General features: G+C 45.2%; 1 protein-coding gene across 2 annotated transcripts; it reads left to right on the forward strand.

Annotated features, from left to right (window-relative positions):
• The first annotated feature begins 3,250 nt into the window (after positions 1-3,250).
• On the forward strand, positions 3,251-10,019 carry LOC147231387 (major histocompatibility complex class I-related protein 1-like). Of its 2 annotated transcripts, XM_086152755.1 has the most exons (7): positions 3,251-3,386; positions 3,945-4,211; positions 4,369-4,647; positions 8,140-8,430; positions 8,678-8,776; positions 8,954-8,971; positions 9,123-10,019. In XM_086152755.1, the coding sequence occupies exons 1-7, from the start codon at positions 3,329-3,331 to the stop codon at positions 9,176-9,178; spliced, it is 1,068 nt and encodes a 355-aa protein (XP_086008881.1). In that variant the 5' UTR covers positions 3,251-3,328; the 3' UTR covers positions 9,179-10,019. The 2 variants fall into 2 exon arrangements, with proteins under 2 accessions (XP_086008881.1, XP_086008882.1); XM_086152756.1 differs by lacking the exons at positions 8,140-8,430; positions 8,678-8,776; positions 8,954-8,971; positions 9,123-10,019 and having other exon boundaries at positions 4,369-4,661.
• Positions 10,020-11,869: the final 1,850 nt, after the last annotated feature.

Raw genomic sequence — 11,869 nt, forward strand, 5'->3', positions numbered from 1 at the left:
AGGACTGGATGGACAAAGTCTCAGCAGATGATCCACAGTTCTGGGAGACAGAGACCCAGAGGTTACTGGTTAACCAGCAGTGGTACAAAGTCAACCTCTAAACTGCAAAGCAGCTCTTTAACCAGACCGGAGGTTTGTTCACACACACTTCTGCACCCTGAGTTTATGTCCATCCCATCATCAGAATCACTAGGGAAGATATCACTGTTGGCAAACTTCCTTTCTTGGACTATTGCACTCATACTCAACAGGACAGAGGACTAACTGGAAACCAACACACACTGATCAATTTTTACTCTTTGACTCACATCACCCCCTTGAACACAAACTCGGGGTTGTCAGAATTCTACACCACCGGACCAAGAACATCCCGTCAACCACCAAATACAGAAAAAGTGAGGTCCAAAATATTCCTAAAGCCCTCAAATCCAGTGGCTATCCTAATTGGGCCTTTGCCCAAGACTGGAAATGTGGTGGAACAGCACATGTTCAATGTTTTGGAGAGAAGGTCGGAGATGGTTGGGTCATATTCATTATTATTATTATATGTGGTATATGTACCTGTCATTGATTTAGAGAAAAACTACATAAACATTTAGTTTGAAAAAAAACTGAATATCTCTCTTGGGCAGGGATCAACTTTGCTATTTCATTGTGCCTTTTCATAATATCAAGAACCATGTTTTGCTCTCCATTGCCTACTGAACCTCCAGCATTGACACTGGACAGTGTTTGGGTTGTAAATGGGCAGTACTTTTACCAATAGATGGTGCTACTGCTCTATCATCGTGTTGTTCTGCTTGTATGTGTCCAGTGAAGAACGAACGTTCTGTGTGTTCATGCTGCCTGAAATAAAGTTCGTGTTCGAAAAACAATAGCCTCAGCCGACTTTCCCATACAAACAGCACTCCCCGATAGATGCGCTGTCTATCAAACTCCGTTCAAGCCAACATACACAGCGTGATACAGTCCTACCACAAGTCTCTGGCGTTGCAGTGGTGCACTGTGAGACGTGATCCTTGTGTCCACAGATGCCACTTGGGTGTAGCTTGTTTGTCGACAAAGTTGTAGAGACTCCGAACCAAGAAAAAAACAAAGTGAAGGAGAGGCTAAGTCCACTTCCATGCCCTCGTCTGGCCTTGTTTATTCCAACGACTAACAACCAAGACAGACAAGGCGAGGCACAGCACGCAGTTCCAAATGTTCACTTTCTAGTTGGTTTGCGTTCAACAAAAATGACGTTTCCCCTCCTCACTCCCTTTCCATGCAGCCGCCACAGTGAACAGGTGAATGTAATCCCAGTTCAATCATTCGGTCAATCACCGCTCCTTGACCACACCCCCTGTGACAACTGACAGCTAACTTCAAGATCGATAGCTTAGCATATAGCCCTTTGGAGTTGAGGGGCGGTGTGGCTCAGGGTGTGAGAGTGGTTCTCCCCGGAACTTAACGTTCTGGGTTCAGTTCCCACCGGGCCATTTGAGGTTTTGCTGAGCAAGACCTTGAACCCCTGGCGCTGCTCATTAGCTGCCTTCTGCTCACGGTTCATCCATGATGGATTAAATGCAAGGGTCAAATTTTCCTGATGTTGCGCTCTGTGCAGAAGTGAATGTGAAAATGAAGGTATTTCTGTCTTCCACCAATTTGAAAACCTGAATGAGAACGCTGAGGTGGCGAGTCCGTGCAGACTGTGGATGCGCTGTGGCCAACCGTATGACCCAGATCCAACGCGATTGGTCCGTCACGAAGACATTGGACCCTCCGATCCTGCCCGTCAGGTAGACAGGTAGTAGCGTAGCTGATAGCAGAACGGGACACGTTGGACTGGACTGACTAAATCCTGGGAACTCAACACACACATTGCCAAGGTAGGAGTTCTTTTACGGTTCACTCTCTTGTTTTGTTTTTTTCCACTGGTCAGTTGTTCACCTTCTGTTTTTTTTTTTTGAGAAGCTTATATCTCCTTTGGACCAGGCAGATGTTTAGTGCTGTTTTCTCCCGGTATTGGCCCGGATGATCAAAGCTTGAGTAATCTCATGTTTATCAGATGTAAAAGAGGATGATTTTGTCACAAATAGTCAAAGTCAACTGTATTGTCAAAACTGCCAGATGTTCACACATATTTCTTATTCCTCCTTTTTTTCATACAATTTTCCAGTATTATTTATTATTGTTATGTTTTTCTTTTAACTCTGGCACAACATTTTCCTTCGAGATAAATAAAGTTGTTCTTTTTCTTATACAGAGCATTGAAGTAGAACAACAGAGAACTACGGCGAATTACGCTGAGGTAGATTTGGCAGGAGCACAATTTTCTTTCGATTTGTCAGTTCTGTCAACAAGTGACAGAAGGTGCAGTGGCAAGAAAAAAAAGAAAAGTGATAGCAGTATGAAAGTGCAGTTGCATTAACTGTTTTTACAGGGCTTTTTTTGCATTGAAGTGAATGAGTAAGTGAGTCCATGAAAGACTTCTGATGGCAGGTACTTGATGTGAGGTTCAAAATGTGATGAGAATGTTTAAAAATAGTTGTATGTTTACTAACATGCTGCAATGTAGTGCAGGATTTGTTCAAAATTTAGTGTCTTGTGAAAATGGGACATTGTGATTTCATAGAAATGTTGTAGACGTGATTATTATATGAGAAAACATGAACACGATCGCTGCCTTCACATGGACGAATAGCACTGATAATTAATAACAACAATATGTGAAGAAAGTTGAACTGAACAAATGTTTTAATTCACAAAACTGCATTTCCACTGAGAAACGGTTGCAGTTCTCCAGGCGTCCACTAGGGGGCGTCCTGAGACAAACTCAGTCACAGGAAACTCGCATGTTTTTGACGCTTGACGTGATATTTTGATCAGGACGGAGAGAAAGAGCAGAAAATCCATCAATTGAAACTTTGATCGGTATTACTATGACTTTGGAACAGTGGGAAACGCGAAATGAGTTTTATTTATCATGACATCACCTCACAAAGTGGATAAAAACAACTGCGTCATACAACGCAGTATTTCCCACACCGGTATGTAAACTGTTTTTTTTTTATTATATACTTTTTATAATTTATATCCTTGCATTTTACAGCACTAACGGAAATGTTTCCATGACCATAAAAGCATTCTGACTGATTCTGACTGACTTTCGCTTCCAGCCTGTGCATTTTGAGTTCACCTGGCAACCCGTGACGTTTTGGGCCGATCTGAATTCTCATTGGCTCAGACGGGGGTTCCTTCCAGTGGAGCTCCAGATCTTCCACCTGGAAGCCCAGCGTGTGTTTGGGAACAACAATGCTTGAACGTCTGAAGCTCTTCAAACCTGGAGATGATGAAGATCCTTCTACTTGTGCTGGTTGTCATGGGAACGTCCAGCGTGACGGCCAGTAAGTCCGTTTCTTTTTGCTTCATTTGATTTCCTCAAAGAGTCTGAAGCAGCAGCTATTGTTTAGTTTGGTCCAAAGATGATCTTCAGCCTGTTTCTCATCAACATTTCACCTTTAGAATCAGATGGAAACTGTAGTTTTTAGTTCAGAGTGAGAGTTCAGAGGAGATGGGAGCAAATATGGACGTTGTTTGGAGTTTAAGATCACTGAAAACGAAAGTGAAAGTAGATATGAAGCCATTCAGGAAATCCAGGATGAAGGAAGGACAGAAGCAAAGATCTTCAAATAAAGTCCCTTTCTATTAATGTTGGAGTTTTGTCTGTTCAGATTGAAATCATCACATTTCCATTTCCTAAAAAACTGGAAATAATCCTTCACTTTGAGATTGACTTGCAGTTTTTCTGACTAAATGTTGAACTGCTTTTCTGGAGAATTCAAAGTGTAAGTTCTAGAATAGTTCCATCATTCACTGTGTTTTTACATCTTTGAGTAACTTAAAGCTGTTTATGGAACTGTCAGTCACCAAAACCTCATCATTCGGTGAAATATTTCTTCCAGTGATTCACTCCATGAAGTATTTCTACACGGGCTCCTCTCAAGTCCCAAACTTCCCAGAGTTTGTGGAAGTTGGTTTGGTGGATGAAGTTCCAGTAGCTCACTATGACAGCAACACCAGAACAGCAGAACCCAGACAGGCCTGGATGGACCAAGTCTCAGCAGATGATCCAAAGTTCTGGGAGAAACAGACTCAGTACTCACAGGGTAACCAGCAGGTCTTCAAAGACAACATTGAAACTGCAAAGCAGCGTTTCAACCAGACTGGAGGTTTGTTCACACACACACACACACACACACACACACACACACACACACACACACACACACACACACAGCTCTGCACCCTGAGTATATCCATCCCATAATAAACGCAGCGGACTGTGCTGAGATCTCACTGGTTCACTGCAGCTTCTGTCTCTCTCAGGAGTCCACATTTTCCAGTCTATGTCTGGCTGTGAGTGGAACGATGAGACTGGAGAAGTGAATGGATTTACCCAGTACTCTTATGATGGAGAAGATTTCATCTCATTTGACCTGAAGACACTGACATGGATCGCTCCGAGACCACAGGCTTACATCACCAAACAGAAGTGGGACAATGAGGAGGCCATGAAGGAAAACAGGAAGCACTACCTCACCCAGATTTGTCCTGAGTGGCTGAAGAAGTATCTGGACTACGGGAGGAACTCCCTGCTGAGAACAGGTGGAATCACATGACCTGACGTCGCCTCAACAATGTTTCTACTTCTTTTCAAATCTTTGGTTATTTTCTTGATTTTTAGGAAACAATTTTCGGACTTCCAGGATGATTGTCCATCTCAGGCTAGTTTGATATCCAATGAACACGAACCAATCAATCAATCAATCTTCTTCTTCTTCTTCTTTCGGCTTTTCCCTTCAGGTGTCTCCACAGCGAGTCAACCTTCTCCATCTAACCCTATTCTCTGGATCCTCCTCTCTCACACCAACTACCTTCATGTCCTCTCTCACTACGTCCATAAATCTTCTCTTTGGTCTTCCTCGAGACCTCTTGCCTGGCAGCTCCAGTTCCAGCATCCGTCTACCAATATATTCACTATCTCTTCTCTGTACATAACCGAACCATCTCTGTCTGGCTTCTCTGACCTTCTCTCCAAAACATCGAACATGTGCCGTCCCTCTGATAGACTCATCCCTGATCCTATCCATCCTGGTCACTCCCAAAGAGAACCTCAACATCTTCATCTCTGCAACCTCTAGTTCTGCCTGCTGTCTTTTGGTCATTGGAACAGTTTCTAGTCCAAACATCATCACTGGTCTCACCACTGTCTTGTACACCTTTCCTTTTATTCTAGCCGATAGTCTTCTATCACATAGTACCCCTGACACTTTTCTCCACCCATTCCAACCTGCTTGGACCCTTCTCTTCACCTCTTTTCCGCACTCTCCGTTGCTCTGGTCTGTTGACCCTAAGTACCTGAAATCCTCCAGCTTCTTGATCTCCACTCCCTGTAGCCTCACCGTTCCACCCGAGTTCCTCTCATTCACACACATATATTCTGTCTTGCTGCGACGAACTTTCATTCCTCTCCTTTCCAGAGCATACCTCCACCTCTCTAGATTTTCCTCTCCCTGCTGTCTGCTCTCACTACAGATCACAATGTCATCCGCAAACATCATGGTCCATGGGGATTCCTGTCTAACCTCATCTGTCAGCCTATCCATCACCATTGTGAACAAGAAGGGGCTGAGAGCTGATCCCTCATGGAGTCCCACCTCCACCTTGAACTTCTCGGTTACCCCTACAGCCCACCGTACCAGTGTCTCACTGCTAGCATACATGTCCTGCACTAGTCTAACATACTTCTCTGCCACTCCAGACTTCCTCATACAATACCAGAGCTCCTCTCTTGGCACCCTGTCATATGCTTTTTCTAGGTCTACAAAAACGCAATGCAGCTCCCTCTGACCTTCTCTGCACTTTTCTATTAGCATTCTCAACGCAAATACTGCATCTGTAGTACTCTTCCTAGGCATGAAGCCATACTGCTGTTCACAAATGCTGACTTCTGCTCTCAGTCTAGTTTCCACTACTCTTTCCCATAACTTCATTGTATGGCTCATCAACTTAATCCCTCTATAGTTGCCACAATTCTGCACATCCCCCTCAGGCATCTTCTCACTCTCTAAGATCCTGTTGAATAATCTAGTCAGGAAATCTACCGCTGCCTCTCCTAGACACTTCCACACCTCCACAGGTATATCATCAGGACCAACTGCTTTTCCACTCTTCATCCTCTTCAATGCCTTCCTCACTTCACTTTTACTAATTTTTGCTACTTTGTGGTCTACAATAATCACCTCTTCTACCCTTGCCTCTCTTTCATTTTCCACATTCATCAGCTCTTCAAAGTACTCTTTCCATCTTCCCATCACTCTTCTAGCATCTGTCAATGCATTTCCCTCTCTGTCCTTAATCACCCGGACCTGTTGTACATCCTTTCCATCTTTATCTCTCTGTTTCGCCAACCTGTATAGATCATTCTCACCCTCCTTACTATCCAACCGAGCATACAAGTCATCATAAGCCCTTTGTTTTGCCTTAACTACCTCTATCTTTACCTTTCGCCGCATCTCCCTGAACTCCTGTCTGTTCTCATCAGTCCTCTTAGTATCCCACTTCTTCTTCGCTAACCGCTTTCTCTGTATACACTCCTGCACTTCCTCATTCCACCACCAAGTCTCCTTATCTACTTTCCTTCCAGATGACACACCAAGTACTCTTCTACCTGTCTCCCTGATAACACTAGCTGTTGCTGTCCAATCATCTGGAAGCTCACCCCAACCACCCAGACCCTTTCTCAACTCCTCCCTGAAAACCATGCAACACTCCTCCCTTTTCAGCTTCCACCACTTTGTCCTCTGCTCTGCCTTTGTCCTCTTCATCTTCCTTGTCCCCAGGGTCATCCTACAAACCACCATCCTATGCTGTCTGGCTACACTCTCACCTACAACTACTTTGCAGTCACTGATCTCTTTCAGGTTACCCCGTCTATACAAGATGTAGTCTACCTGCGTGCTCCTACCACCGCTCTTAGAAGTTACCCTATGTTCCTGTTTTTTCTGGAAAAAGGTGTTCACTACAGCCATTTCCATCCTTCTTGCAAAATCTACCACCATCTGTCCCTATGCATTCCTATCCTGGATACCAAATCTGCCCATCACTTCTTCATCCCCTCTGTTGCCTTCACCAACATGTCCATTGAAGTCTGCACCAATGACCACTGGGAATATTCTGCATCACTTCATCTAACTCATTCCAGAACTTCTCCTCCTCTTCAGATTCACATCCCACCTGCGGGGCATAGCCACTAACAACATTGAGCATCCTCCTACTCCATTTCTCTTCTTGTCAGTACCATAATAGTACAACTTAAAGCCTGCTCCTAAGCTTCTAGCCTTACTACCTTTCCACCTGGTCTCCTGGACACACAGTATATCCACCTTCCTTCTCTGCATCATGTCGACCAACTCTCTACCTTTTCCTGTCATAGTCCCAATATTCAAAGTCCCTCCTCTCAGTCCCAGACTCTTTCCTTTCCTCCTCTCTCTCTGCTTCCGAACACGCACTCCTCCTCTTCTTCTTGTTCTTGTTCTTCGACCCACAGTAGCCCAATTTCCATTAGTACCCTGTAGGTCATCAGTACCAATGGCGGTCGTTGTTAACCCAGTCCGCGACCGATCCGGTATGGTTGACTCGCATGTTTGGTTTTGGCAAAAGTTTTACGCCGGATGCCCTTCCTGACGCAACCCTCTGCATTTATCCGGGCTTGGGACCGGCACAGGGAGACACTGCTCCGTGCCCCCCCAAGGCAGGCTTGAAGAGACGCGGGCCTGTGCCACCCTGAGGCTGCATTTAATCAATCAATCAATCCATCGATCTTATTTCCTGCTTCTCTGTTCAGTGGATACAGATTCTTGGGTTCTTCCTTTCTGCTTTTTCGCTGATTTCACTCTTAAATATTGAAAGTTTAGACGAGACAGGGAGTAATATTTGTCCGCAGCAGAAGAAGGTGTGATGTTTGTACCTTCACTCTTCTTCCTCCATGTCTGCCTTCCTCCGTCCTGCCCACTTCCTAATCTGCCTCCTCCGTGTGGATGGAAGTTCTTCTGAGTTCAGGCATTGACAGAAACTCTGTTTCTCTTGATGCTCCAGAGCTTCCCAGCGTGTCTCTCCTCCAGAAGACGCCCTCCTCTCCGGTCACCTGCCACGCCACCGGTTTCTTCCCCAGGGAAGCCATGCTGTTCTGGACGAAGGACGGAGAGATGGTCCCTCAGGAGCTCGGAGAGATCCTCCCCAACTCCGACGGAACCTTCCAGATGAGCACTGACCTGAAGCTCCCGGACACACCCGGAGATCTGAGGGCATACAAGTGTGTGTTTCAGCTCTCCGGTGTCAAGGAGGACAAGGTCACCGTCCTGGTCAGGGACGCCATCAGGAGCAACGGTAAGACTGGACTCACAGGGGATGAAGGTGGGAAACGACCCTCTAGTTTCCCATCAGCGTCCAGATCTTCAGATCCAAAGTGTGTTGGATTCGTGTCTGCCATCAGTCGGGCTTTTTCTTCTTGCCGAATTGTTCAAGTCAGGATCAGTCAAACTTAACTGGTTAACAAGAACTGAACCGCAGAGAAGCAGAGAGACGATTTCAAGACGAGAAACCGTGACTTTTTGTGTTGTGTTTTGCTGGACAGCAAAGCCTGGCCTCGTCCTCCCCGTCGTCATCGCAGTGGTTGTTGTTGCTCTGCTCGCCGTCGTTGCCGTTGGATACGTCTTCTACAAGAAGAAGTCTGGTGAGAGACCTCCACAGGGAGATGTTTGACTTGGACTCGATGTCGTTTCATTACAAATATCTTTGTCCCAACGTGAAGCCGTGCGAGGCTCCGACTTTCAGCCTCACCATGTTGTGACACATCGTCTGCAAACTCTTCTGGCAAAGCTGAATTATTTCTCTTCTCTTTGTATTTCAGCCGAAGCTCCTCCGTCTCGTAAGTAGACGCATTTTTTGTTTAATTCTTTGGAAGTGACTTGCTCTCCGAAGATCCAAAATGTGAAACCAGCAGAGGTGTTTCCTGCAGGGAAAAGACTCCTGTAGTTTGGAACAGGATTCGAGCTAATTGTTTGTTTCTGACCTTCCAGCTGTCGGCAGCTCAGAAGTTCTGGAGGAACTCAATCCCAAACCCTCCTCATCTTGAGGGACAAACCCACCCGTGCACTCAGTGAGTTCCTCCTGAAAGCTGCCTTCCAGGGTTCTTCTCGTCTCCTCGGGCTTTCAGATGAATTGTGGAAGTGGCCAGGAGGAGACGTCATCTTCAGTCCAGCCGTAAACTTGGAACAATGAGTTCAACATCTAGAATGGAGTTTAACATTGGATTTCTGAAGACAAGCAACTATAAAAGTGTATTTAAAAAGGATTTGACTCCATAAAAACATGAGTTAAACTGAAGGACATTCCGTCCAACATCTACTCAGCATCACTGAAAGACATGTTTCCCAACAACATGTTGACAAATCATCCTGAGATCTGGCTCTGAATGCAGCACCACTTCTCTGCATCGGATACCTGAAGCGATCTGGTGGCAGCTTTTCAAACACACATACAAGCAGTTTATTCATCCAGAATTTCCAGGTCTACGTTGCTCTGCTTGAACAGACATACTTTGGGGTTTGTACTGTTTATTGCAACTGATATTGAATTGTTTTGTTGGATAGAAAATCTCTACTTGGAAACCGGGGTTTCTTTTCTGTGGATTTTGTTGTAAAAGAAAACCTGACAGAATCTTCCTGTGATTTCATGGGCCATAGAAGCAGCTCCACAAGAAAAGAAATAGTGGGAAACTGGCATTTAGAAGTGTTTTATTTTTTTCAGACAAACACACACTCACGATGGTCCAGGTGTTTTCCCTGAAAAATCTTTTCTGCTGAGTTCTGCAGAGACTGCTGACAAATGACAAGTGTCAAGAAACATTTGTCCTCTGCTGAGGTTAACAGCAAAAAATGTAAGACAACAGCTAGAATAAATAAATGTTTAAACGAGAGCCACTTGGTTGGAGTCATTTGGGCTGCTCAGCCCTCTTTTTATATAACTTGGCCTCTCTGATGCCTTTCATCATACTGACTCTGGCAGCCCTGAACTGAGCTTTATCCCCAGATGAGAAGGTACCGTTCCTGTCTTTTAGGAGCACTTCGACCTCTGCTTCTTCACAGGTTCTGGTTTGGATACACCCAAATTTGTTTGTCCACCATGACAGTGGCAACACAGTGTTAGATGTAACAAGACACAGTTGAGGTGTACACTTCCCAATCCTGGTCTTGAAAAATGTCCAGGTTGTTGTTTTAAAAACAGTCCTGCAGCTGCTGAGAGGCACCATCAACAGAAGGGAAACGATAAGGTAGGCTGAGATGGGGGAGTAGTGCAGCCCTGTAGCGTAGGAGTATTTTCTCCTCTGGTGGCACATTGAACATGGTGATGGAACTTGGGGAGCACTACCTTCTAATCGTTGGTTAAGATCCCCTGCATACATATGGGCTACCTCTGGATAGGTTTTCTGGTTCTGTTGGTGCTAGTGGCATTGTGCAGATAGGTAAGGGCAGAGTTAGCATTAGAACTCGGTGCAATACACACAGCATTCACGATGGCAACAGGAAACTCTTGTGGTAGAGACGAGGGTCTGCACTTGACAGTCATGTACTCCAAGTGTGAGGAGCAGTGGCTATCAATGATTGTGGCATTGGTGCGCCAGTTGTTCATGTAAATACACAGTCCCTTGCTCTTACAGGAATAACTGTCTGTCATGGCAGTGAACTCAATTGCCGTGTCTGGAATGGATGAGTGGAGCCACATCAAGTATCAGCGAAATACAACAGTCCTGGATGAGTCTGTTTGCGGCTATCTGTTACAGTCAGCACATCCATTTTATTTGTGAAAGATCTGCCATTTGAGATGAAGATGCTGGGAGGTGGAATCTGAAGGTGGGAGGTATGCTCTGGAAAGGAGAGGCTGTTTGCTCAACAAAATACATGAGTGTGAATGAGAGGGACCCATGTGAAATGGTGAGGCAACCGAGTGGATAAACAAAGTGCAGGATTTTATGTACTTAAGGACAACTTCATAGAGAGTGTGCAGAAGAAGTGAAGAAATGTGTACAAGCAGTGTGGAGCAAGTGGAGTAAGGTGTCAAGTGATAAGAGCGTTAAAAAGTGGAGGAGATGGTGGTAAGACCAGCCATGCTCTCTGGTTTAGAGACAGAGGAGGGGACAGGAGGCAGCAGAGATGAATATGTGGAGGTTTTCTTTGGGAGTGAGAAGGATAGAGAGGATCAGGAAGGAGGGGCAGCACATGCTCGATGTTTTGGAGATAAAGTCAGACCGAGATGGTCTGGATATGGACAGAGGAGGTATGGTGAAGATCTGGGTAGAAGGACGATGAGGTTCAAGGCCGAGGGAGATTTATGAACGAAGGGAGAAGAACAGGAAGTTAGTTGATGTGACAGTAGAGGATCCCGTGAAGGTCAGATGGAGGCAATGATTGGAGAATGAAGCGACCAAGTGTTTTTGGACAGTGGGAGGAGACCCTGGAGAAAAAAAAAGGCAGGAACGACGAGAATGTGTCCTTCAGGAACAATTCAGTTTGTTTTCCTTACTTATGAAGTTTATTTAGGGGAAAATAAGTGAATCTTAAAAACTCGTTTTGACAGGAGCAGGAGTCCTGCTTCTGTCCTCTGGTGCCACCTTCAGGTCAGTTGTCCTGGTGATCTGACTCAACTGGAAATGAAACACTTACAACAAAGGCGAATTACCAGTTTGAACCTCATGCTAATTGGCCAACATGCTAACGTTAAGAAGAGCGTGTTAGCATTACAGACGGAACTGAAGGGAGTCATGGAG

This window comes from Fistularia commersonii, chromosome 9, assembly GCF_037954325.1.
Source record: "Fistularia commersonii isolate RoL2024-O1a breed Wild chromosome 9, RoL_Fcom_v1.0, whole genome shotgun sequence".
Taxonomy (NCBI): Eukaryota; Metazoa; Chordata; class Actinopteri; order Syngnathiformes; family Fistulariidae; genus Fistularia; species Fistularia commersonii.

What these genes read in the sequence shown, in the direction of transcription:
- LOC147231387 (XM_086152755.1), top strand. Translation starts at nt 3,329, where the DNA reads ATGATGAAGATCCTTCTACTTGTGCTGGTTGTCATGGGAACGTCCAGC. An exon ending in AACGTCCAGCGTGACGGCCA is followed by an intron (nt 3,387 to 3,944) that starts GTAAGTCCGTTT and finishes TATTTCTTCCAG; the next exon opens with TGATTCACTCCATGAAGTAT. An exon ending in GAACTCCCTGCTGAGAACAG is followed by an intron (nt 4,648 to 8,139) that starts GTGGAATCACAT and finishes TTGATGCTCCAG; the next exon opens with AGCTTCCCAGCGTGTCTCTC.